Raw genomic sequence first — 26,099 nt, forward strand, 5'->3', positions numbered from 1 at the left:
TCGCCCAAGTCAGGAGATCTTGGAGGGTGTGCCCAGCACCTGGCACAGGGCCCAGCACATAGTAGGTGCCCAGTGAAAGATGGTGAGTGAATGAATGAATGAATGACTGGGTGAGTAGATGACTGAGTGATTACACTCACCGACTGGTCACTTCATTATCCCACCAGCCACCCAGTTTGTTAAAAGCCCTGCCTGCCCTGTCCCAGGCTGTCTTTCTTTATAGAGCACCTACTGTGTGCCGGGCCCTGTACCGGCATGTTCACCCACCACCTCTGTGCTCCCTAGACTTCACTGTGCAATCATTCAGAGAACCTCTTAGTTTTCCCCCGGTCTTTATTTTGAATAATTTCCAACCTATAGAAAAGTTCCTGTAAGACAGTGAACTTACGAACTGGGTTTTTTTTTTTTCCAGTTTTGTTGAGATATAATTGACATACAGCCCTATAAAGGCTTCAGGCATACAGCTTACTGATCTGACTTACCTGTATTGTGAACTGACCACAGAAAGTTTAGTTAACATCCAACATCTCACAGAGATATATAAAAAAATCTTTTTCTTCCTTGTGATAACTCTTAGAATCTACTCTCTTAACTTTCAAATATACTATTCAGCAGAGTTAACTATAGTCATCCTGCAGTACACGCATACCTGCTATTTATTTATCTTACATCACCAGTTGTTCATAGTTTGCTGTATCTTCCTGTTGATACTTACATATGTTGTATACTTTTATTTGTACACATACATATTTCTTCTGTATTATTGTGGGTTAATATTGAGATGTTCCTGGAGAAGTCATACCTCATTACTCCTAAATACTTCAGCTAGTGTTTCCTATAACAGGGGTGTTTTCTTGTATAACACAATAGACTGACAAAATTCAGGAAATTTAACATGTGACGTAATACTGTTATCTAATACAGAGTCTGTAATAAAATTTCCCAGTTGTTGCAATAATTCTTCTTTTGCAATAATGCTCTTTCGAGCTTTTTTTTTTTTTTTTTTAATTGAAGTGTAGTCAATTACAATGTGTCAGTTTCTGGCGTACAGCACAGTGTCCTAGTCATGCATATATGTACATGTATTTGTTTTCATATTTTTAATTAAAAAAATCACTTAATTGAGGTATGGTCAACACATAAAAAGCTGTACATATTTAATATGCACAACTTGAAGAGTTTGGAGGTAAGTATACACCTGTGAAACCATCCCCACAATACAGATTTTATACTTAAACATATGTTTTCATATTTTTTTGTTAAAGGTTATTACAAGATATTGAATATATAGTTCCCTATGCTATACAGAAGAAACTTTTTAAAATCTGTTTTTATATATAGTGGCTAACATTTGCAAATCTCAAACCCCCAAATTTATGCCTTCCTCACCCCCTTCCCTCAGTAACCATAAAATTGTTTACTATATCTATGAGTCTGTTTCTGTTTTGTAGATGAGTTCATAGTGTCCCTTTTTTTTTAGATTCCACATATGAATGATATCGTAAGATATTTTTCTTTCTCTTTCTGGCTGACTTCTCTTACAATGACAATCTCTAGGTCCATCTATGTTGCCGCAAATGACATTATTTTTATTCTTTTTTATGACTGAGTAGTATTCCAGTGTATAAATATGCCACAGCTTCTTTATCCAGTCATCTGTTGATAGACATTTAGGTTGCTACCATGTCTTGGCTGTTGTGTATAGTGCTGCTATGAACATTGGGGTGCATGTATCTTTCTGAATTAGGGTTCCCTCTGGATATGTACCCAGAAGTGGGATTGCTGATAGGTCTATTTTTAGTTTTTTGAGGAATCTCCATACTTTTTTCCATAATGGTTGCACTAAACTACATTCCCACCAACAGTGTAGGAGGGTTCCCTTTTCTCCACACCCTCTCTAGCATTTATCATTCATGGGCTTTTGAATGATGGCCATTCTGACTGGTGTGAGGTGATACCTTATTGTAATTTTGATTTGCATTTCTCTGATAACTAGCAATATTGAGCATTTTTTTCATGTGCCTCTTGGCTATTTTTATGTCTTCATTGGAGAATTGCTTGTTGAGGTCTTCTGCCCATTTTTGGATTGGGTTGTTTGGTTTTTTGTTCTTAAGCTGTATAAGCTGTTTACATATTCTGGAAATTAAGCCTTTGTCAGTTGCATCATTTGCAAATATTTTCCCCCATTCCACAGGTTGTCGTTTTATTTTGCTTATGGTTTCCTTTGCTGTGCAAATGCTTATAAGTTTAATTAGGTCCCATTTGTTTATTTTTGCTCTTATTTATATTGCCTGGGTAGACTGCCCTAGGAGATCATTGCTAAGATTTGTTTTGTTTGTTTTAAATGCAGGATGCAGTCCAAGATCACCCAGAGTATTTAGATGCCATGTCTCTTTACTTTCTTAATCTAGAACAGAGGTTCCTGTCATGGGCCAGAGAGTAAATATTTTAGCCTTTACCCCCAATACTGTCTCTGTTGCGAACTACTCATCTCTGCGTTGTAATAGAAAGCAGCAATGTGCCAATGGGCGTGGCTGTGTTCCAGTAAAACTCTTCTTTACAAAATCAGGCAGGGGCCAAATTTGACCCAAAGACTGGCCCCTGTTCTAGAAATTCTCCTCCCACTGCCTACCTTTTTTTTCCCCTCTCCAACCTTGTATTAAACTTTTCAGGTGCTGCAAAATTAATTTTGTAGTGAACCCCCCCATACCCATCACCTAGATTTTCTCATTCGTATTTCTCTCTAGTTGCTTTCTCACCTCGCTCTCTATCCTTCTTAATTTTTGATGCACTTCAGAGTAAATCGCAGATACTGATATCCACCCCCCGCCAAACATTTCATTATCATTAATCACCTTCAGGAAGACTTCCTTCATTGACAGTTTTGCAGGGTCCACGCAGTTGTTTTGTGAAAATCCTCCGTTTAAATCTGTCAGATGGTTTGTGAAAGATGAGATTCGGGCTGAGCAGCTTTGACAGGGGGCTCACTCGGAGAGCGGTGCTTCTGGGGAGCTCTTAGTAATACTTGACCCTGTTCCCAGAGGTTCTGTTTTTCCAGGGCTTAGGGGGAGGCCCAGCATCTATATTTTTAGCAAGTGTCCAGAGTGATTCTGCTCTTCAGCCAGCCTGGAAGTTAGCACATTATTTCATATGGTTTTCATACCAACCTATTAATAAAGTAGGTATCATTATCCCAGTTTATGAGGTTAGAAAGTGGAGGCTCAGGTGGTTGAGGAACTAGCCAGGGTTCATTCACCCCACACCCGGTGGAGCTGGAATTGGAGCCCTGGTCTGTTTGGTGCAATGCCTTTGCATTGTCCCCTGTGCTAGGCCGCCCCCTGCTGTCTGTAGTGGTAATACAACTAGAATTCTTGCCTGCTGGCCCCAGATGGGTAGCTACGTTCAAGTCAGCATTAAGCATGAAGGGCAGGGGGAGATTTTTGTCATGGCCACACCTGGTGATCTGAACTGAGGTTCTGGACCCTTGTGTCATCAGAGTTCATCCTGTCCAGGGAGCTGTGGGCTTGGGCAGGCAGAGCCAGCATCTTCCTGAATGTTCCACCAGAGACCTGGATGAGGAGATCTGACTGGCTTTTCTTCTGACCCAGCTACGATACTCTGAGGGTGGAGCCGAGAGCACGTTTGTCTTGGTGGTGGAGAAGCGACACTTCCACGTCAGCACCAGGCTGGTGGCTGCTAAGAACCGTCTCGCCAACATCATCAAGCTGGAACAGACCTTCCCCCAGGTGCGTGGAGGAGGCCAGGGCAGGCTGGAGGGCTCCTGGGGCGGCCCTTTGAGGAGAGAGGAATTGTCCTGGTTCCTGGGAGGACCTCGTGCAGCACGGGCTGTGAAGTAGGCAAAATTTACTGGAATGGATTCTCAGCTGATTTCAATGTCCGTATGTCCTTCCTTCCTATTGCTATTTTTTCCGGCCAGGCACTGTTCCAGAAGCTGGGAATGTTGCCTAGAACAGGATTGATGAATCCTTTCTCTCATCAAGTGTACAGTCTTGGGAAGATTGGGGAAAAAGTCAAATAAAAAATATACCAGATGGCAATACATACTATTTAAAAAAAAACAAAACAACCACAATGGAGTGATATGAGTGGGAATTACAGGGAGTTATTTACATGTCCAGGGAAGGCCCCACTGAGGAGGTGACATTTGAGCTAGCCCCAGATCACAAGCAAGTATCAGCCATTTGAAAATCTGGTGAAAGGGCATTCCAGGCAGAGAGACCAAGATGTGCAAAGGGCCTGGGGCAGGGATGAATTTGGCCTGTTTGAGGAATGGCCACTGGGCTAGAGCAGAGTGGGTGGGGGGAAACAGTAGGCCGTGGTGGGAGTCCAGTCATGCAGGGCGTGTCAGGCCACAGAGGCTAGTTTGGAGTTTATTCTCTCTGAAATTGGAGGCCTTTTGAGGACTTGAACCAAGAGATGCTTTCAGATTCCTCTGGCTGCTCTGTGGAGAGGGGCCTACAGAGGGCAGGAGGAAGCCAGCAAGGAGGGCAAGAATGACAGTGTCTTGGACCAAGGTGGGGGCAGTAGCGATGGGTTTTTAGAGACTTTTAAGAGTGAACCCCTCTTCTCCTCCCCACAAGCGTCCCCCTACAGTGCCCTTGAGCCACCCTCCACCTGTGGCACCCACCGGCAGGGAGAGTACCCTTTGCTGAGCCTTTGCACAGGCTGTTCCTTGTGCCTAGAATGCCCTTCCCTGCTTTGTCCACCGACTTCTTTCTCTGTGTTCCTTGGTCCCTTAACTATTCTTGTCATCTTGTCTCACCATTTCTGTCTCTGTGACTCTCCCCACCAGCTGGGGAAACCTTGAGGGACCAGAACCAGTCTTGGTTACCTTTCTACCCTGACGCCCAGCACTGGGGCAGGAATGTACTACCTGCTCACTTAAAGGTTTACGAACTCCTACTACCAATGGCAGTGGCGCCCACATGGCACCCTCCAGGGGTCTACCCCTCAGCTGAGCACACCACTCCCGTTATCTCACCATTGACACTGTTATTCTTACCCCATTTTATAGACAAGGAAACTGGGGCTCAGAGAGGTTAGGAAACTGGCCTAAGGCCACACAGCTCAGAATTGTGGAGCTGAGAGGTAGCTGTCCTCTTTACAGGGGGCGTCAGTCTCCTGTTTGTCGCACCCCTTCCACTCCCACGCACTCCTCCATTACATTATCTGCCCAGCCTAGTAAGCCATTAAGCTCCATAGACGTTCCTTGTGTTTTCTCTCCTGAGCGCTTCTCTCCTTTCTTACCCTAAGCGGGAACGTGGGCTAGGCTCCCGGTAACCCAGCTCCATCTTCCTCTTCCAGCTCAGCACTCTCCCTGGGGAGCTGGTCCTGCAGACCTCATACGAGCGAGCCCGTGGCACCTGCGTCCTGCACCACATGGTGCTGTGGGACAGCCAGGAGGTGGCCCTCAATGTGAGCCTCTCTGGGCCCTTCCTCAAGCCCACCAGGACTCTCGGCCTGCAGGGTGAGTGTCCCAGGGGTGCTAGCAGGGGTGGCCTGTTCACCTGCTCATTCACAGTACCATCACTGAGCATCTGCTTGTCCCAGGAGCTGTTCCAGACACTAAGAATCTATCAGGAAGTAAGATGGTCCAGGTCACCACCCGCAGGGAGGAAGGCAGTGAGCAGAGACATGCACTGAGCAAGAATGTCAGGGTGTTTCCACAAACGAGAAGGGCTGTGAAAACAAATGGGGTCTGGTTTGGGGGCATGGGTCTCCCCCAGGTGGGGTGGTGTCACCTATCTCAGGAGGTGACATTCATGACAGGAAGGAGCTGGCTGTGGTGGAGCTCTGAAGAGAGAGACATTGCAAGCAGGAAGGACAGTAGGTGCAAAGGCCCTGGGGTGGGAATGAGCTTCATGGCTGGAGCAACAGCAGTGAGGCCAGTGGGGCTGGAGAGGACAGAAGGGAAGAGAAGTGGGGAAATGAGCCAGGAGAGGTCGAGGGATCCAGGTCACACAGGTTCTCAGCCCCTGACGAGGTGTTTGGGTTTTACCTGAGTGTGATAAGACCAGAGGGCCGGGCTAGCGTGTGGAAGTGGTGGCAACCCCGAGCATCCTCAGTGGAATTTCGGAGCTGAGGCTGACGGACTAAAGGCTGGCAGTGGAGGTGAGTGCTGTCCCATGGGGCCTCCCACAGTGGCACCTGTGACCTTTGAGGTTCTCCAGGAAACAGCCCCCCAAGAAGGGGCTGTGCAGACGCTCAGACTGTCACTTTGTGTTGGAGGAGGCCCCTTACACAGAGCAAAGCCTGACCTGCTGGCCTGCCAAATGGGAGGCACAGCACACGGCTTACTGGGTAGCCCAGTGGAATTCCCCAGGGTCACAATTGCCACCCGTGTGCCCTAAAAGGCAGAGGAAATGAGATGATCCTTAGCTTGCCAAGGGTGTGTGTGTGTGTGTGCACACTCAGGGGGCCCAGGGGTGGGCTGAGCAGCTCATGGACCCTGCTGTGTGGTTACAGAGTGAAGGAGGTGGCAGATCAGGAGGTGTTGGGGGGGGGTACATAAGCGTGGTCAGCGTTCCCTGGGCTGATGACAGGATGACACCTTGAAAACCAGTTAGTGCCACTGTCTCTGGGCACAGCTTCCCAGAGTCTGTACAGGGACTGGAAGCACCCTTTCTAGGAGGCTCAGAGGGCACCAGGGTGTCTGCAATGGGGTCTTGAGTGGACTCTTGCTCTGGGGTGGGGGTCTAGGAAGGTGGGACCAGTTGGTGGCTTCACAAAGTGGGGTGAGGTGGTACAGGAGGTCAGGGCAGCTGGACTCAGCCCTAGGGGATGAAGGAAGAAAATCTAGGGCAAGGAGACTATCTGCTGTGAGGTCTCAGCTACAGGGGTACCACCAGTGTCACACCCCAAGGTGGAATGAGAGCAGAAGACAGCAAAGTGTGGCCAGGTGGGTGTGGGGCATCCCAAGGGGCCTGGGTAACTGTGTCAGGGACCTGAGAGTGGCATAGGTAGGGGACTGTATCAGTCAGCTGTTGCTGTGTAACAAATATCTCAAAACTCATCATTGCTCCTGAGCCTAGGGGTCAGCTGGGCAGCTTTTCTGGTCTTACTCAAGCATCAAGGTCAGCCCCAAGTTGGGTAGGTGGTGTACTGGTCTTGGCTGGGCCTTCTAACTTGTTTGGGGGCTGGCGATCTGTCAGCTGGTCTAGGACAGCCTTGGCTGAAATGTCCAGGTGCTGTTCTGTGTGGCGTCACCATCTGGCAGGCCAGTCTGGGTTTGTTCTCGTGGTGGCTGGGCAGAGGTCCCCGAGAGCCAGTAGGGCTCTTAAGTCCTGGACTGGGGGTTGGCGGTGTCAACTTCACCCAATTCCAGAAGCTAATCACAAGGCCAGCCCAGGTTCAAGGGCCAGGGGAACAAATTCCACCTCCTGATGGAGGAAGTATGAGGCCTCATAGGTGTGGAGATTTGGGGCTCTCACAGGGACATCGAGGGACAATGTTGAGTGGTACAGGGACAAAGTGAGGGTGGAGCTTCTGAATTTTGTGCAGGTTACCTCAGCATGCGGCCCCCAAATGGTCCCCTCCCTGAGTTGGTACCTGTGTCAGCTCAGAGTCACCTGCCCCCTCTCCATCTCAAGCTGATGTCCTCAGCTCATGCGCCTGCCCCTCCCTGTGTCCCCCCACCCAGCGGAGCTCACCCACGCGCTGCCCTTCTCCCTGCCGCGGCGTTGCAGCCTCCGCCTGTCCTGCGAGCATTCTCGACGTGGCCACCAGGATGCGCTGGTCGTGGGCTGGGATGGCGAGGACCAGGTAGGCATGCCGGGGCTGGAAGGAGACCCAGGACTCCCACTCTGCAGCCTGAGCTGGACAACTGGGTCAACCTGGCAGGGCTTGGTCCCCAGGGGACCACAGGAAAGTCCCTGGGTGGAGGGAGGGTCCTTGGGTCCCAAACCACCTGAGTAATAACAGGAAGACCCAAGGCTGACCTGTACCGAAGGCCTCTCATGTGCCAGGCACGTCAGCCCCATTTCTAGAAGCTGAGAGGGAAGCTCAGAGAGGCACGGTGACTTGCCCAGAGTCACGCACCTCCTGGAAGGCAGGGCTGGGTTTTGAACCCATGAAATGCCTCCAGTGCCTCTTTCCTTCGCCACCACGTGTCCCCCCAGTCCCATCTTTGTCACAGGCTTATCCCCTTTGGCTCCTCTGCAAGCCTCAAGTTACTCCTTTGCAAAATGGTCTGAAGCCCTTGGAGGGGCTCCCACAGGGCTGGAGCCTTGTGCTCAGAGCCAGCGGCCCTCACACCCAAGGCCTTGATGGAGAACGTTGTCTGCCCTGGGTCAGGAAGGGGCCAGCCTCTCAGCCTGTCCCCTCCCCAGGTGGCGCTCTCCTCCTCTCTGCGGCTGGGGAGGGGCGCGCTGGCCGCCCGCCTGGCTGTGGCTCACCCCTTCAACCTCTCCTGGCGGCGTGCTGAGGCCAGTGGCCTTGCTGAGAGCAGGGGCGGCAGGCAGAGCCGGCAGGTGAGCAGGGAGCATCCTGGCGGCCCTTGGTGTCGGAGTCTTGGGGGTCTGTGAGCTGCATGGCTGAGCCCATGGGTGGGGCATCTGGGACCATGTGCAGGGGAAGAGGATACTGTGTGCTCATCAGTGACAAGGATGCCTCTGGAATCAGATTCCCGAAGCTTGGGACCCTCGGGGGTCCTTCCTTCCTTTCTTCACTGATCTCTTATTAAGCACCAACTGTGTGCCAGGCACCGCTGAAGCACAGACACAGTCCCTGCATGGATGGAGCTCACGTGGCAGTGGGGGGAACAGCTTACAAGCACGTCTAATTCATCATTTATGTGCTTGTTTGTTTAGTCAGTAACTGCTGGGGTTGGAGCAGGGCGCTGGGCTCTGCATCTAACTGGGAGGCTGTGGGCAGCTCACAGCACCTCTCTGAGCCTCAGTTTTTTCCTTCTGTGAAATGGGAGAGAGCAGGCCAGTGTGTGCCAGGCAAAACAGGCAAAAAGACCAAAACTCAAGCAAATGAATGACTACAAAATTAATGTTGTGATAAGCACCATGAAGAAAGTAAGGAGGATGCTAAGAGAGAGAATAATTGGGGGGGGGGGTGGTGGCTGCTTTAGATGAGGTGGTCAGTAAGGGCTTCCTGGAGGAGGTGGCTGGTCAGCTGAGGACCTGTGGAAGAGGAGGAGCCGCCTGTGGCAAGCTGGAGGAACAGCTGCAGTCCAGGCAGAAGAAAGAGCAAGTGCAAAGGCCCTGAGATGGGAGCAGGCTGGGTGCTTCGGGAAGAGCCAGAGGTGATTACGACCAGAACAAAAGTGACGGGGTGGGGCAGGTGACAAAGGAGGTGAGGTCGGGTAAGCGGGGCAGACTGGGCAGGGCCCTGTCTTAGCTCAGGCTGCCATGGCAAAATACTACAGGATGGGTTGTGTAAACCACAGACGTCTGTTTCTCACACTTCTAGAGGCTAGAGTCCAAGATCAAGGTGCCAGCACAGTCAGGTTCTGGTGAGAAACCTCTTCCTGGCTTGCCGCCCTCTGACTGTGTCCTCACATGCCAGAGAGAGAGCTTTCTGGGGTTCCTTCTTATAAAGACACTAATCTCGTCCTGACCTCCCCCCACCCAATCTAAACCTAACCAGCTCCTAACTGGCCCTACGTCTTAATGCCATCACACTGGGGATTGGGGCTTCAACATAGGAATTTCTAGGGGGGGACACAAGTTAGTCCATAGCAGCCCCATGGGCCCCAGTGAGGGGCTCAGATTTCATTCTGTCTTGGGAAGTGACAAGTCTGGATGTTGAGAATGAGGAGCTTTCCATCAAACACTTCTAGCCTCCTGGGCTGAGCGTGGTTCTGAGCTCTTGCAGACAAGAGCGGGAGAAGGGGGCGGTGTCTCTGCTCCCCCCACACCCCTTCAGTCCCCTGGAGGGGTGGGCAAGGGCACATTAGCTTCTCCACCCTCCCCACGCCCCCTCCCACCAGCCTTTCTATCCCCCCCACCCTCTTACCCACCTCCACCCCCCACACACAGATGGGGGCATCAGCCTCTCCTCCACCCTGCCTCTCCCCTCCCCCTGCTACCGGCCCTATTTCCACGCAGGTGCAGCTTGCCTGGAACGGAGGGCAGCCTGTGACTGTGCAGCTCACCTGGGCCAACAGGTCGTTGGCGCACAGCACCATCTGGGATGCTTGCCTGGCCGCCTCCCCGGGGCAGGTAGGCACTGGCTGCGTGGCTGGCCAGGCACAGGGCTTTCTCTAACTCCGGGCCCTGTGCTGGCTCCCACGTCACATACTCCATCCTCTTCCCCGTCAGCTCCAGGAAACCTGGGGCCTGGGTGCCCTCAGGGCCTGTGGGGCCTTAACACAGTCCTCGACTGTGTTCAGTGAGTGGCTCGATCTGTCCTGGGACCGGCGCCGGGTGCAGCAGAGCCTGACATATGAGGTGAGGCCTGGGGAGCGGGGTGGCCCCACCCACTGCAGAAAGTGCTTGGCTCTGGGGCCAGATGGTCCTGGGGGTAAGTGCGAGCTGTGCTGGGGACCCTAGGCAACTCATTTCTCCACTGTGAGCCTTGGTTTCCTCATCTGTGAAATGGGTGCAGTAATCCTTCCCTGACTGGAGCAAGGCGCACAGCACGAGGCAGGCACTCAGAGAGCAGACAGGGAAGGAGCTAGTGATGCCAGCAGGCTTCTGGGGACGGATGGGGAGGGGTGGGAGCTCAGGTTCCCAGAGGTGTCAGGTCAAGGTCTCCCCAGCATAACCACCTGCCTGGGGCTCCTGATGGGGCCACATGCTGCTCTGCAGACCCTGGGGCAGGGACAGGGCCATGGAGAGATGGGGACAGCTAGCCCTGAAAGTCCCTTGCCCCTTCTGAATCTCTTTAGGCCCGGTCCCTCAGGCTCCCTGCTGGGAGCATAAATGTTGCAGTGAGGCTGCCCAGGGCTCTAATAGTGGCGTTTCTGGCACCTGTTATCCTCTCATTGAGAGTCTCCCGAATGCAGCAGGCTGTGGGCATCCTCTCTTATGAGACGAGCCCCCATCCCATGGTGCTTTCTCATTTCAGAGGCACCAGCCGTCCCGGCCAGACAAGATCCGCGCAGAGGCCAGGCTGGAGCACGTCCTCACGGCCTCCTGCGCCACGCAGAGCTTCCGGGGAGACGTGGAGACTGACTACACTCGCTGGCTGCGCCATTCCCTGCAGCTGGGGCTCTGCCGCCTCCCCAGGGTGAGTCTGTCTGGGGGAAGGGTCCAAGGACCCCGGGGAGGGAGGAGAGAGGAGGGTGCCCACCTGGTCACAGCTCTGCCTGTGCTGCTGGGCGGTCACGGGCCGGGCTGTCTCCTCTCTGAACATCCGGTGTTTCGTCTGAGGGATGGAAGACACAGGAGGTTCCAGCACAGAGAGTGAATGTGAGATTTAAGACGTGACACAGGGAGAGTGCTCAACTCCTAAACGAAAGCTGCTCTGGTCCTCATCATTGTCAGGGGGAGGTGTTGGGACCCCTTCCCCCAACATTTCCCCTGGGGTTGTTAGCTGGTTGATTGGTCTTTCATTCCTTCCATCTTCGCATCCATCCATCTGCCCACCCTCTGATCCATCCATCCCCACATCCTCCCATCTCTCCCTCCATCCCAGGGGTTACAGACTTTTTCTGTAAAGGGCCAGATAGTAAATATTTTAGGTCTTGCAGACCATATGGTCTCTGTTGCAACTATTCAACTCTGCCATTGTGTCATGAAAGCCACCATAGATGATATGTAAACAAATGGGTATGGCCATTCTCAATAAAAACATATTTACAAGAACAGGCAGGGAGCAATTTGGCCCATGAGGCATAGTTTGCCAATCCCCAATCTGTTCATCCGTTCCCTCAGAAAGCATCTGTGGGTCTTATGCCAGGCTCTCTTCTAGGTGCAGGGACAAGGATGGTGAAAGGGACAGACCAGGTGCCTGCCCTCCTGGAGCTCACAGTCCAGCGGGTAGAGGAAGATAAACAAGATGCATGATATGCAGGCAGGTGTGGTGAAGGTGGTGGAGGAATGAAGCAGGGAGAGTGGACAAAGGATTGCAGGGGGCCTTGCTGACAAATGCAAACTGCAGCAGGAGCAGCCAGTGCAAAGGCCCTGTGGCAGGAGCATACTGCCAGTGTTTGAGGAACACAGGGTGGCCCTCATAGAGCAAGGAAGTGAGGTTAGGAAGATAACAGAGACCCATAAGACCTGCCAGAGACTGGTTTCTCCTCTGAGTGCAGTGGGAAGGCAGAGGCTTTGAGCAGGGGGATAATGTCTGATTTGCTTTTTTTTAAGGTCAGTCTGGCTGCCAAGTGGAGAAGCTGGGGCAGAAGTGGAGGCTATTTTGAGTCTTAGCATGAGACCAGGGCATGTTGAGGAGAGGACGCTGTGTACCTGCACCTCTCTGACCACTGACACCTCACCCTCTCGTTCTAGGCCCTCTTGGTCTCTGGGGAGCACACCCTGGGTGGCGGTAGGCTCCTGCTACACTCCAAATGCCAGCTGGGCCTTGCCCCAGACCCAGACCACAGCCTGCACCTCAGCCTGACCCTCCGCAACCACAGCAGGCCCCGAATGCCTGACTTCTCTGGGGAATTAGAGGTGGGTGGCTGGGTCGAAGCTGCCCACCCCAATGTCAAGATGCCCTGGTGTCCCTCTGTCCCTGTCTGGCCAGTGGACCACCATTGCCTGGGCGGCCCTGCCATCTCGTGGCCACTCCTGGAACTGCAGGCAGACACCGGGTAGAGACCAGAGTTTAACTGTAGGTGGGACCCTCCGGGGCCAGGCCCCAGCCCTGAGACAGAGCGCCCCTGCTGCCCCAGCATGAGCCCTTTCTATAACTGAGAGGCACTGACTGGACTGCTGGGGTTTGAATCCCAGCCTAACCTCTTCCTAGCTAGCAACTTGCATCCCCTCTGTGCCTCGGTTTCCTGTACCTATAAAGTGAGGTGTAGTCATTCCACCTACACTACCCCCGGTGGGATTAATATTGCAGGGTTAAATATGTTAATATGTGGGCTTGGAGCCAGCAGGGGCCAGAGGCCAGGGGAAGGGGCCCGGCCCTACTCAGGCCTCTGCCCTCCCCCTCCCAGCTCCGTGGCCCCAAGGCTCAGAGGCTTGGTCTGCTGGGCCGGGTGTCCACCTCGGCTTCCCAAAGGTTGATCCAGCTGGAGGGAAATGTGGACAATGGGGACGAGAAAGTGAGGCTGTCGGTGTCCCAGGCCCCGAACTGCCTCCAGGCCTCAGTGGCCCAAGAGCAAGGTGAGTGGGGGGGCCTGGTGTGGCTCAGTGGCTGGGGCAGGGCCCCAGCCTGGCCCAAGGGAGGACAGAGATTGGGGTGCTGAGAGCTTAGAAGACAAAGGAAACCCTGGGAGGGCTTCACGGCACCCGCAGCGTGGAGGCGATGCTGCTCCCTGTGGCCGCCTGCGTTGACTGTGATGCCAGGAGGGGGGACGAGGTCCAGGTGTGTGGACAGAGGTGGGCAGAGGCTGGGGACAGGGAAGAAGCCAGGCTGCAGGGGGTTGGGGAGGTTGATTTAGGCAGACCCTCAAATCTAGGGCCTTTGAGACTGCCCAAGGGCAGTGGGGAGCTACAGAAGGCTGTGGAGTGCAGGGGGAGCAGGCAGCTGGGAGGCAGATGGATGAGTCCTGGGTGCAGCAGCAGGTCCCGTCCTGGTCCCAGGGAGCCAAGAGGAGAGCGTGGTGCTGCGGGCCTGTGCCCACCGGTGGACGGCTGAGGTAGAGGCCCTGCTCCAGGACAGTGGGCGGCCTGTCCAGCCCCTGGGGCGCTTGACCCTGCAGGCTGCCAACCAGAGCCTCCGCTTGGCCGCACTCGGCTGCCAGGGGACCCTGCTGGGCCACATGGAGGTGAGAGGGCTGGAGGCTACTCCTACTGCCCCCCCAACCCAACCCCTTCCCCCACCCCGCCTAGCAGAGGCCACAGCGCCAGGATGCCTGAGCCCTTTGGGCCCAGCCATGCTGGGAAAACCAGAGGCAGACGTCCAGTAGTGTGGCAAACATCCTTGGGCCCTACTGCTGGCACCAAGTGTGTTCTGTCCTTCATTCCCATGAGCCCCAGCCCGTCCCTCTGTCCGCAGTCCCGGATTGCTGCTCTCGGGTCCCAGGTGCAAGCTCGGCTGGAGGAGAAGATCCGCAACTTGGACGCCTATGTGAGAAGGTTCCAGCGCCTGGTGGGTGGCACTGGGCATCAGGGCACACTTGGAGAATGTGAGGGAGGACGGGGGGGAGGGACCTCTGTATGGGGTTACCCCTCTGGCCCATCCTGGATGCCCCTCAGACACAAGACGGTCTTTGGAGCTCTCTGTGCTCTAGACCCTCCCACTGACCCTCCATCTCCCTGCCCAGATGCAGCCGACAGGCACCCTGGACAGTGCAGCAGGCCCCCTTCCGTGGCTGTCCCGGGAGGGCCTGGGGGCCGTGTGGGGGAGTGGCCGGGCGGTGGCCACACTGTGGGGCCAGAGCCAGGCCAGGCAGACGCTGATACAACGTGTGCCGCTCTACCTGGAGAGGCTGCAGGAGGGGCTGGAGCAGCTGCGGAATGAGCTGGAACGTGAGTGCACCCAAATCCATGCCCAACCCCAGGGCCCCTGCCCCCAGTCCCCTCACACTTGGCCGGGGGCTCTAGTTCAATCAGAAAGGCCACCTGATTTCTGGTGGGCCTGCAGCCCAACTTCATTTAGACCCTCTGCCTTATTTCTCATGGACCCTCTGCCGTATTTCTCTTTAAGTACAACGTGTTCATTCTTGTAGGTCTCCAAGCTCTTATCCCTCATGCCCGCTGCCTTATTTCTTTTGGGACTGCCACCCGAGTTTCTCCAGTCCCCACCTGATTTCTTCTGGGGATACAGCCTTATTTCTAACAGGCTGGCCGCTGTAGCATTCCGGGGCTACTTCGGGCTCTGTGATGATAAGCGCCAGTGAGGCCATGCAGGGGGCTAGGGATTCTGCCTGGGTACTGACTAGCTGCTGTCCTGAGCCCTCCTGGCGGTGCTGGAACCTCCGGCCTCTCCCCCGTCCAGGAGCACCAGGGCTGACGGCTGGCCCAGCGTGGAGCCCCCAGGACCCTGCCTGGCACCAGGGCGGGTGTCCTTATGACTGACTGGTGCTTGGGCCAGACTGGCTGTTAAATGTCTTCTCATCCCTGCTTGTGCCTCTGTTTCGGAATCCCAGGGCCGCCCCCAGCCTAGCGGATTCACTAGGACTCCCAGTTCTCAGCAAGGCTGTGATTTGTCACAGGGAAAGGATACAGGGCCAGGTTGGCAGAGAACCATGTGCAGGACAAAGGCCGAGAGAGCCCAAATACAAGCTTCCAGAGTCTTCTCTCCCAGGGGGCACACAGGATGGCCTCAACTCTCCAGCTTTGAATTGTGACAACACCTGTCAAATGTCCAGCAGGGGAGCTCGTTGGAGACCCCATGCCCAGGCTGTTCCCGGGGGGGCGGCTGGTCACACAGGAGCCTCTGCTGGGCACAGACTGACCTTCCAGACTCGCAGAAGGAAGGGGTGTTCAGCCTAAACCACACTGCCTGTGCCGTCCAGGCACAGCGAGGCCCCCTTATCCGTGCTGGGAAGGATGGGGACCCTCCTGAAATCCAGGCTCCCAGACGCCAGCCCAGGGCCGACCCTGTGAACAGGCCTTTGTGGCGGGAAGTCCCAGGCTCACGGGGCTATTTTCCACCATCTCTAGTGCCGCCACCTCATTCCAGGTCACAGGCTCTTTATTTCTTGGAATCCCTGGTCGTCAGGGGGCTGGTTTTCCTGTCTGGGCTTGGGATGCAGGCTATGGCATCTTCCCTGTCCTCAGACCCCGGGAGGCCTCACGGTGGGCTGTGGCTGCCTCTGCAGGGCCCCTGGCCACGCTGAAGGACGCTTACTTGGAGGTGACACTGCGGCCCTTGGACGAGGTGTGGCGGGAGCGGGCCGAGGAGGCCATGCAGTGGCTGCAGGCCTGGGTGTCCCGGATGCCGGGGCCCTGGGTGTCCAGGCCCATCGGGGCAGCACTAGAGTCCGTGAGGGGCGCCCTGGAGCTGGTGAGGTGGGGCGAGGGGGCGGAAGGCGGCCCTGCAGGCGGGGATGGCGCTGCTGGCTCTCACACCCCGACCCCTCCAGGCCGCTGAGCAGATGCTGTCTTGGATGGAAGCTGTGATCTCACAGGCACTGAGGAGGCTCTGCAAACCCTTGCTGGACCTGTACCGCTTCTCGGCCAGGTGACTTGGATGTGTCCCTCCCTGAGGGGCTGCCCCACCCCAGGCACCTGCTGGATGCCTCCATCTCATTCGCTCCTCCCAAAAGCCCTGCTACAGAGGCCTTCCCAGTACCCATTTTACAGATGAGGAAACTGAGACTTAAGACTTCATTCCACAGGTTATCTTAAGAGTATGCCCTCTAAGCAGGCGTTGTTTTAGGTGCTGCAGATGCAGTGGTGAACGGGACAGATCTGGCCATCATGGAGTCCACAGGTGACTGGGGAGATGGTCACTGAAAACAGGGACCAGGTTATTGACCCCAGGGGCCAGCACACCTTTCCTATAATAGACCTGAGAGTGAAGTGTTCCGGCTTTGTAGCCAGATGGTATCTCACATAGCCCTTGTTTATTTGGTTTTGTCTTTTAAAGAATCCTTTAAACATGTAAAAGATATTCTTAGCTTGCAGGCTGTCCAAAAATGGGACACAGGCTGGATTTGGCCACAGGCTGTAGGCTACCAGCCTCTCAGCTAGTATGTTAGGTGCCAAATGCTACAGAAAAAAAAAAAAGACAGGACAAGTGGGTTGAGGGAGGAGCGCTGTAAGGAACATGGCTGTGGTCGACTTCAAGGAGAAAATAGCATTTGCACCAGGGCTTGAAGGGTGAGGGAGCGAGCCGTGTGTTCTTCACTTGATGAGAGTTCCAGGAGGAGGGCACAGCCGGTGCAAAGGCCCAGGGGTGGGGATGCACCTCCTGCTTGATGAGTATGAAGGAAACCAGGACGGCTGAAGTGCAGGGTGGAGGATTCAGAGTTAATGGGGTTCCAGGCAGCCCGAGACCTTTGTCTGTTACTCAAAAGTGGGAACTCTTAGGAGGTTTTGAGCCGAGGAAGGACATGATCTACCTTTCACTTAAAAAGATCCCTCTGGCCCCCCGTGTTGAGAATGAAGACTGGGGACAGGAACGGGGAGCATAGAGGTAGGGAGCCCAATTTAGAATGGTCCTGGTGGTGGTTGTCCAGGCGAGACAGGAGAGTGGCTCTGTGAGCAATGGCAGCCGTGGAGGGAGTATGAGGTGGTCAGGTTCTGGATGTTTTCAGGATAAGCCTCTAGGATTTCCTTACAGACTGAATGAAGGTGATGGAAGAGAGGAGCCAGGGATGACTCCAAGGGTTTTGGCTTTGACAGCTGTTAGGATGGAGGATCTGTTTATGCAGCAATGGGGATGATGAGGGTGGGGGGGTGCAGACTAGAGCTTTGCTAGTTTTCTATTGCTGCTCTAGCAAATTACTGCAAGTGCAGTGGCTTAAAGCAACAAATTTATTCTTGTGTCGCTCTGGAGATCAGAAATTTGAAATGAATTTCAGGTTCCTCCCGGAGGCTCAGGGGAGAATCATTCCTTTACCTTTTCCAGCTGCCTGCCTTCCTTGGCTCGTGGCCCCACTTCCATCTTCAAAGCCTAGAGTGCAACGCCTTCTCGCCTTTAACTTTTGTCCTTATATCTCCTCTCTGACCCCCCTGCCTCTCTTATAAGGTCTATTGTGACTCCATTGGCCCACCTGGATAATCCTTCCCAAAATCCCTAACACAGTCACACCTGCAAAGTCCCTTTGGCCATCTAAGAACGCAGTTGTCAGTCACAGGGGCTTGCGTGTCTTTGGGACCGTTGTTCAGCCTACCATGGTGGGAGTGGGTGAGCTTTTTTCTGGACTTGTTGAGTGTGAGAAGCCATCAAGACCTTCCTAGGCAGCTGACTTGGAAGCCTGGGCCGTAGAGCAGTTTGGAAGTTGTTAGAGAAGTTACTAGCCAGCCTCAGTGACAGGTCATGGGGAGGCCCTCCCGGGAACGGGGGCCTAGAACCGTGACAGGTCCCTCCTCCACAGCTGGCAGCCTCACAGCGGGCAGCTTGAGCTTGAATCCAGCTCTAACTGGGGCAACCCTGGATCGGCTCTTGTGTCTGAGTTTCCCCTCCAGATAGGAAAGGTGGGGCGTGTAAATTCCTGCCCCGGAGCTGGTGCCCAGGCTGCTGTCAGAACGTAGGCTACTGGTGAGGCGCTGCAGGCAAGGCAGTGTTTTAGTTCAGATGCAGAATGATGGACCAGACAAGGCTGCTTGAAAAGGGAAGGGGCTGCTGGGGACACAGTGGGATCCTGTCCCTGGGGGTGTCCCAGCACAGGGTCACAACCGGATGCTGGTGCCATAAGAGGAATTCAGGCCACCTCCTGCCCCAAACTGCAGGTTCCCTGGGCTGCTCGGGGGGAAGGTAAATGTCTCCTGCCCCCTCCATTGGCCCACCTACAGGAGGGTGTGACGCATCCCTTGTCCCCTGGGAACCCCAAGGTGGCCTGGGTCTCCCTGCACCTTCAGATCCCCGGGGTCGATGGGACCAGTCTTATACGTCCCTAGAAAGTGCCAGTGTCCTCCCTCAGTGCGGAACCTCTGGCTCCAGGTTCCCTTTGGCTCTGACCTCCTGCTTCTGCCGATACCCTTGCTGCCCTCATCGGTCCCTCGGGATCCACACACAAGGCTGTTCCCGTGCTGATCCGAGGCTCTCGGGGACAGCACATACATTCGGGCCCCAGCACGAGATCAGACACCTGCATCCTTAAAATAGGATGGCCAACCTCCACCCCATTATACCCCCGCCCAAAACAAAGCCCGTTTCCTCCCTAAGAGGCTGATGGTCTGCAGAGGTCAAGCTTATGCCAGACTTCCACGTGGCTGTTCTGTAGCTGCAGAAAGTAAGGCTCTGACAGGCTCAGCTTGGGCTGGGGTCTCCCAGCTCCTCCGTGCTCCCTCCAGGGACCGCTCAGTGGTGGTGACGCTGCCGCTGCTGCCTGCGGGAGACGAGCCCCTGGATGTGGCCCGCGTGACCAGCCACCTGGTGGAGGAGAAGCTGCTGCGGCCGCTCCGAGAGCTGTACAGGACCAGCATGCTGGCTGGGTACCACCGGCTCAGACGCCACCTGCAGGGGAGCCCCTCTGGATGTGCGTCCTGCGCCGCCCTCCTCCCTGGGAGCCCCTGCGGGATGCGGGAGGAGGACCTGGCAGGGCAGACGGACAGTGGGATTGTTCCTCGGTCACCCAGGGAAGGCTTAGCATTGTTGTGCTGGGCCCATCTGGTCCCCAGCTGAGCCCAGAGGGTACTGGGCTTCCCAAGGTCAAACAGGACTAGGGTGGGGCTGCAGATTCAGGCTTTCATCCAGAACAAGAGCCTGGAGCGTGCAGGGAGGTGTGGTGAGTGGCTGAGGGCTCCAGGCCAGCTTCCTCCCGGCGGACCCTGCAGGAGAAGCAAGAGGCAACCCTCCAGTTGTAGCCAGAAGCCACTATTGAGTCCAGACTGTCGTCAGGCAAGGCCTGGAGCTGCAGGCAATGCCGGGACCCGCTCAGGGGGCTTGGAGGCCCTGGGAGTTTGCCTCGGTCCTCCCCTGGGTGTGCTCTGGTGAGCCTTCGCACCTCTCTGGGACTGGAGCAGGCAGCGTGGCTCACTCGTGTGGTACCAAGCATGTACCCTGGGTGCCGGGGAGGGTCTCAAGTCGGTGGGCCGTCGTGGCTCCCAGGCCTTGGCAAGGGCTGGTGTGTAGTGTGGGGTCTTGTGATCGCCCAGGTGGGAACGCGGCGGCTCGGGTGGGTGGGGGGGTGCCCTCCTAGAGTCAGGGTACTTATCCACTATGCAAAGCGTTGACTGGAAACAGCCTGGCCTTTCGGTTCCATATGTGTGACCTCGGGCTGGCCTGTGACCTTCGGCTCTGACACCCTGAGAAGCCATCACGGCCAGTAAGTGGCAGGTACCTGGTCCTGGCGTGTGTTCAACAGGTGGTGATTCTCTTATCCACTCCCCACCCCCGACCTAAGCAGCGGTGATGGCTCAGAACCAACCCTCTCTGGTGAAGAGGGCAGAGCCCAGCCAACATGGCACCTCCTCCTGTTGGATGGAGCCTTTTGCCCCATATATGTGTGTATATATATAATTTTTAACGGTGAATATGTCTGTCTCCTGCAGTTGCTTCATTGAGATCTAATTCACATACCACCCAAGTTGCCCATGTAAAGTCACCGATTCAGTGGCTTCTGTCTCTTCACAGAGGCGTCTATCCACCGTCACAGTCAGCTGCAGAACATCGTCATTACCCCACATCCCTTAGCTCTCAGTGCCCCCATCCCTTGGCTACCCCCAGCCTGCTTTCTGTCTCTGTGTCTGATAGCGTTTGCCTATTCTGGACACTGTGTGTGGACGGAACCGTGCTCGTCTCTAATGGGCTTTTCGCTCAGTGCAGAGTTTCCGAGGCTTACCGTGCTGGAGGGTGTACCAGTCCTTGGTCCCTTTTTATTGCCAGCTTGGCTGTAGACTGTTCATCTTGGGGCACCTCTAGACCTCAAGTCATCTTGAAGCCCAGGGTTCCTGGGAACAGACACCCCCCTCCCCACATGGGACTGCCCCTGAGGACACACAGGCCAAGGAGCAGGACCTGGACACCCTGGGGTGCCCCGGGGGCTCAGGGCCCCCATGCAGTGGGCACAGTGGGCCCTGCTCACCTGCCTCTGGCCTCTTTCCCCCAGACCATGCTGTGGTGGCTGGGGCCAGGCACGTGGTGACCTTTGACGGCCGGGTGTGGGGTCTCAGCACCCACTGTGGCAGCCTGCTGCTGGCCAGGGACTTCGCTCACGACACGTTCTCACTGACGCTGAGCCGGGCAGGCTCAGGGCTCACGTCCCTGACTGTAGCGCTGAACCGCAGCACCCTGGTCTTCTACCCCAGCCTGAAGGTGAGTGTGCGAGAGTGGGAGGGGCCGGCCACCAAGGACACAGGCCGCCCTGTGGGCTGTCACGCCCGCATGCCTGTGCCCCGTGGAGCACATCACCTGTCCTGCTCAGCCCCTGTCTGGCCCACAGACCTACAGGCTGTACAACAACTCCCTGCCTGGGGAGAGCTGTCTGGACCTGGTTTTGCCTCCGCCTCCTGCCAAGACCAGGATCGAGCTGACCAGTGAGGACGGCGTCTCCATCGCCTGTGACGTCCAAGCCGGCCTCTGCAGCCTGACTCTGGGCGTCTGGCAGCACGGTGGGTTTGGGCCCCTGCTGGCAGCTTTAAGCCAGGGCGGGGTCAGCTTCCAGGGCTGAGACCGACAGATCCCGGTGGACAGCACTCTGTGTCCTTGGGAGGCTGGGGGCTCGCAACCGGAAGAGTCAAAGGCTGTCTCTCCCACCTTTGAGCTCCTGCACTGGGACACTCCTTACTCCAGGGGCAGCGCAGCTCTTGATGCAGCCCTGCTGGGTGACTGCGGCCCTGCTTCAGGCGCTATAATACACACAGTCCGAGCCTCTCTGCGTGAGCCTCCCACTGTCGTCCCCTGGGACAGATGGCCCGACCGAGGTTAATTTACTGGCCCCTGCTCCCACGGCCACGAGCCCCAGAGCCGGGCTTTAAGCCCAGGGCTGTGGCCCCGCGTTTCTCCCCCTTCTCTGGGAACACCTCCCGGCCACTCAGGATGGGGATGCTGGACAGGGGAGGCCTGGGGCGGAGCACAAATCTTTCCTCAGTCCCTTTTCTCCTCTCCCTCTGGTGAAGGTTCGGAGGGCTGGTGTTGCAGGGGTCAGGCGTGGAGGGCGTAGGGCTTAGCCAGACCCACCACTGACCCTGTCCAGCAGGCTCTCATGGCCTGCCCTCCCTTCCCTGCCCCACAGGCCTGTCCGCCGGCTTCCTGGGCACCAATGACAATGAGGCAGACAATGAGCTGATGCTGCCGGACGGCTCGGTGGCCAACAGCCTGGAGGAGTTCACGCTTGCCTGGCAGGTGAGCCGATTGGCAGCCCTTCCCCCTCGGGCTTGGGCGTCATCACTAGGGCACGCCACTGGGGGTGGAGATTGGAAACAGGTGTGGTCAGGTGTGCCCTGGAGCAGGAAGGGTCTGTGTGGATGGGCCATGGACCAGAGCAGGGTGCAGGTGTGGCCCCCATCCGAGCCGAGGGATGGTTGTCCCCTCTCAAGGCTGCTGCACCTGGTGGAGCTGCCCAAGAGGAAAGAGGTCCAGGCAAGAGGCCTGAGTCTTGGGTTCATCCCGCCAGGTGGGTAGTGACTGCAGGGCCGTGGAGAAGACTCAGCTGGCATGCCTAGGACAGAGCCCCACCTGCCAGGCTTTCTTCCAGGACCCCTACTCCAGCCTGGGGAACTGCTTCGGGGTGGTGAGTGTGAGGCTGTGGTGGCCATTCAGCAGGTGGACCACGGGACAAAGAAGGCCCTTGCCCCCGTCTAGCCTACACCCCTCCTCTGTGCTACTCCCAAGAGTGTGGTGGGCAAGGACACTGACTGCAGCTCGATTTCAGGTGGACCCCACACCCTTCCTCAACCTGTGCCTCCAGGACACCTGTGGCACCCAAGAGCTCCAAACTGCCTGCACCCTGGCGGCCACCTACATTCACCTGTGTGCCCGGGGATTCGTGCCCATGGACCCTCCTCCACAGTGTGGTAAGCTGCATGGCCAGCAAGCACTAGGACCCCTGCCTTCCAGCCCAGAGGGAAAACCAGGTCCTTTCTCTTAGCTCCTGCCAAGGGGATAGGCACTCAGTTGTCATACAGTGAGCTAATAAGAGTCAAAACAAAGCTATGTGCAAAGGAGTACTTACTAAGAAAAAGAGGTCCAGCCACGTCTAGCAAGCCCTGTGACCTCTGGCACAGGAGACAATAGCTCTGGGAGGTCAGGCAGCTATAAGAGATAGTCACCTCCTGAAAACTTATAACCACAGACCTGCCATTAGGAGGTTTGAATGTACACTCTACAATGGGTGCATGTGTGCCCAGGGGTCCCCAATGTCATGCATGATTCCTGTGGCTAAAGCCCCACTACACAGACACGGAAGTCAGCAACTGCACCAGACCACAGCAGTGTAACCCTGTTAGAAGTACCCATAACACTCATGAAAGAACAGTAAGGCAGGCTTTATTCGGGGATCTGTGGTGATAGGTATAGGGGTCCACTGCAGTAGGGGGAGAAAGACTGGGCTCAGCTCTTAGTCCAACAGGGAAAAGGGGGGATTTATAGTCCAGGAGCAGGGTGGGGATCAGGGGATGGAAAATTACTAAGAAGAAACATCAGGGGTGAGGGAGATTCTGGCTAACCTGGCCTAACAGGATTCTTGCTGAAGGCAGGCCACGGTGATGAGACATCACCAGGTGAGGACTCCTATCAGATGTCGAGGTGATCAGCTGTGGAGGGTGGGAATTCTGCTAAACTGACTTAACAGAATTCCTGCCAAAATTGGACAATGCAGAGATGACAATGGAAGCCTAAAAATCAGGGCCTAGTTGAGAGGAGTTCTAAGAAACCTGAGTAGAGTTTGGTCAAGGAGAAAATCTTTCTCCAAAATCTTTGGATGCTAGAATTAGGGATTATCAAAGATAACTTCTAGAAATGAAAATATTCCCTGAGATTTAAAACTTAACTAATGTTCTCTTCTGCTGTTGATTCTGTTAACTGGAAAACCCGATTAAATGAGAAACAGGGAGACAGGGCCCAGACAGAGTAAATCTCTGGAAACAAACTCAAAAAATAGAGGCCTTGAGACTCAACAGAGACTTTAAAATAACCATCTTAAATATGTTCAGTCAGCAGGAGAAGAAGGATGGGTGGGCGACTAAGTGAAACCAGGAAAACAGTATCTGAGCAAATTGAGAGTATCAGCAAAGACGTTACAAAGAACCCAAAACATTCTGGAGCTAAAAAATACAATAATTTGTGCTGCCTCCAAGAGATGCACTTTAGATCTAAGGACACACATAGGTTGAGAGTGAAAGGATGGAAAAAGATACTCCATAAAAACAGTAACAGTAAAAGCACAGTCCAAGAATGAATAGAGAGGCAAGCAATAAAGAACTAGAGAACTTGAACAACATGACAGATTGAGTGGACCTAACAGAGATGTACACAGTACTCCACCCAACAACAGCAGGGTATCTTGTTTTTCTCAAGTGCACACTGAACATTCTTCAGGATAGACCACATGTTAGGTCACAGAACAAATCTAAATAACTTTTAAAAAATTGAAATTATACGAACTATTTTCCAGTCACAGTGGAAACTAAAAATGGCAGAACTGGGAAAAAAAAAATCACAAATTGTACAAAATTAAACAACATACTCAAACACCCCATGAGTCAAAGAAATCACAAGGTTAATTAGAAAATATCTTGAGACAAATGAAAATAAAAACACAACATACCAGAAGTATGGGCTCTAGAGAAAGCAGTGCTAAGAAGGAGATGTATCGTTGTAGATCCCTCCATTAAAGAAGAGCACAAATCAACACCCTAACTTTACTCCTTAAGGATCCAGGAAAAGAACAAACCAAACCTGAAGCTAGCAAAAGGAAGGAAATCATAAAGATTAGTGCAGAGATAAATGTAGAGAATAGAAAAACAAGAAAGAAAATAATGATCCCAAAAGTTGTTTGTGTTTTTTTTTTAAAAGATCAACTGAATTGACAAATCTTTAGCTAGATAGACTAATATAAAAAAAGACGACTCAAAAGTCAGTAAAATCAGAAATGAAATAGGGGCCATTACGACTGATTTTTACAGAACCAAAAAGGATTAGGAAAAAGTACTATGAACACTTGTATGACAGCAAATTGGACAACCTAAATGAAATGGACAAATTCCTAGAGATGAGATATATAACCTGCCAAAGCTGAATCATGAAGAAACAGAAATCTAAACAGACTTGTAACTAGCAAGAAAATTGACTCAGTAATCAAAAATTTCCCAACAAAGAAAAGCCCTGGGCCAGATAGTCTCACTAGTGACTTCTATCAAGCATTTAAAGACTTAAAACCAAGCCTCCTCAAACTCGTACCAAAAAATTGAAGAGGGAACATCTCCAAATCCATTTTATGAGGCCAGAATTATCTTGATACCAAAGCTACAGACACTTCAAGAAAACTACAGAATAATACCCCTGATGAACATAGATGCAAAAATCCTCAAAAAAAAAAAAATACAGCTTGCCCTCCATATCTATGGGTTCTACATCCACAGATTCAACCAACAACAGGTTGGAAATATTAAAAAAAAAAATCCATACTGGCAAAATTTACATAGCATTTACATTATATTAGGTATTATAAGTAATCTATAGATCATTTAAACTATACAGGAGGATATATATAGGTTATATGCAAACACTGTGTCATTTTGTATAAGGGACTTAAGCATCTCCAGATTTGGTATCTCGGGGGGGGGGGGGGGTCCTGGAACCAATCCCCATGGATACTGAGGGATGACTATATTGGCAAACAGAAATCAAGAGCACAGGAAAAGGATTCTACACCACAACCACGTGGGGTTGTTCCTGAAATGCAAAGACGGTTCAACATAGGAAAATCAATGTAGTATATACCACATTAGCAGAATAAAAGGGAATAAAAAACACACGATCTTCTGAAATTGATGTAGAGAAAACATTTGACAAAATTCAGCACCCTTTCATGATAAAAATACTCAACAGTCTAAGAATAAAAGGAACCTACCTTAACATAATAAAGGCCACATGTGACAAGCCTGCAGATGATAACGCCATATTCAATGGTAAAAGACTGAAAGCTTTTCCTCTAAGATCAGGAATAAGACAAGGATGCCTACTTTTGCCACTTTTGTTTAATATAGCATTGGAAGTCCTAGTCAGAACAATTAGGCAAGAAAAAGAAACAGAAAGCATCCAAACTGTAAAGGAAGAAGTTTTCTCTGTTTTCAAATGACAGGATCTTATACATATGTAGAAAACCATAAAGATTGAAAAATTTTAAAACCTTGTTAGAATTGGTAAACAAATTTGGCAACGTTGCAGAATATAAAATCAACACGCAAAAATCAATCGTTTCTATACACTAACAATGAGCAATCCAAAAAGGAAATTAAGAA

General features: G+C 53.4%; 1 protein-coding gene across 1 annotated transcript in view; it reads left to right on the top strand.

Annotated features, from left to right (window-relative positions):
• LOC105089063 (uncharacterized) overlaps positions 1–26,099 on the top strand; it is a 130,791-nt gene that overhangs the window by 100,207 nt on the left and 4,485 nt on the right. The window contains exons 51-70 of the mRNA XM_064478760.1: positions 3,609–3,746; positions 5,326–5,488; positions 7,661–7,782; positions 8,349–8,489; positions 10,077–10,190; positions 10,290–10,418; positions 11,038–11,199; positions 12,420–12,584; positions 13,076–13,244; positions 13,665–13,849; positions 14,080–14,172; positions 14,348–14,552; positions 15,848–16,032; positions 16,112–16,209; positions 18,990–19,174; positions 20,747–20,952; positions 21,080–21,248; positions 21,872–21,981; positions 22,253–22,369; positions 22,511–22,652. Coding sequence (XP_064334830.1) covers positions 3,609–3,746; positions 5,326–5,488; positions 7,661–7,782; positions 8,349–8,489; positions 10,077–10,190; positions 10,290–10,418; positions 11,038–11,199; positions 12,420–12,584; positions 13,076–13,244; positions 13,665–13,849; positions 14,080–14,172; positions 14,348–14,552; positions 15,848–16,032; positions 16,112–16,209; positions 18,990–19,174; positions 20,747–20,952; positions 21,080–21,248; positions 21,872–21,981; positions 22,253–22,369; positions 22,511–22,652 — 2,998 coding nt within the window. The remainder of the gene's footprint in view (positions 1–3,608; positions 3,747–5,325; positions 5,489–7,660; positions 7,783–8,348; positions 8,490–10,076; positions 10,191–10,289; positions 10,419–11,037; positions 11,200–12,419; positions 12,585–13,075; positions 13,245–13,664; positions 13,850–14,079; positions 14,173–14,347; positions 14,553–15,847; positions 16,033–16,111; positions 16,210–18,989; positions 19,175–20,746; positions 20,953–21,079; positions 21,249–21,871; positions 21,982–22,252; positions 22,370–22,510; positions 22,653–26,099) is intronic.

This window comes from Camelus dromedarius, chromosome 24 (genome assembly GCF_036321535.1).
Source record: "Camelus dromedarius isolate mCamDro1 chromosome 24, mCamDro1.pat, whole genome shotgun sequence".
Classification (NCBI taxonomy): domain Eukaryota; kingdom Metazoa; phylum Chordata; class Mammalia; order Artiodactyla; family Camelidae; genus Camelus; species Camelus dromedarius.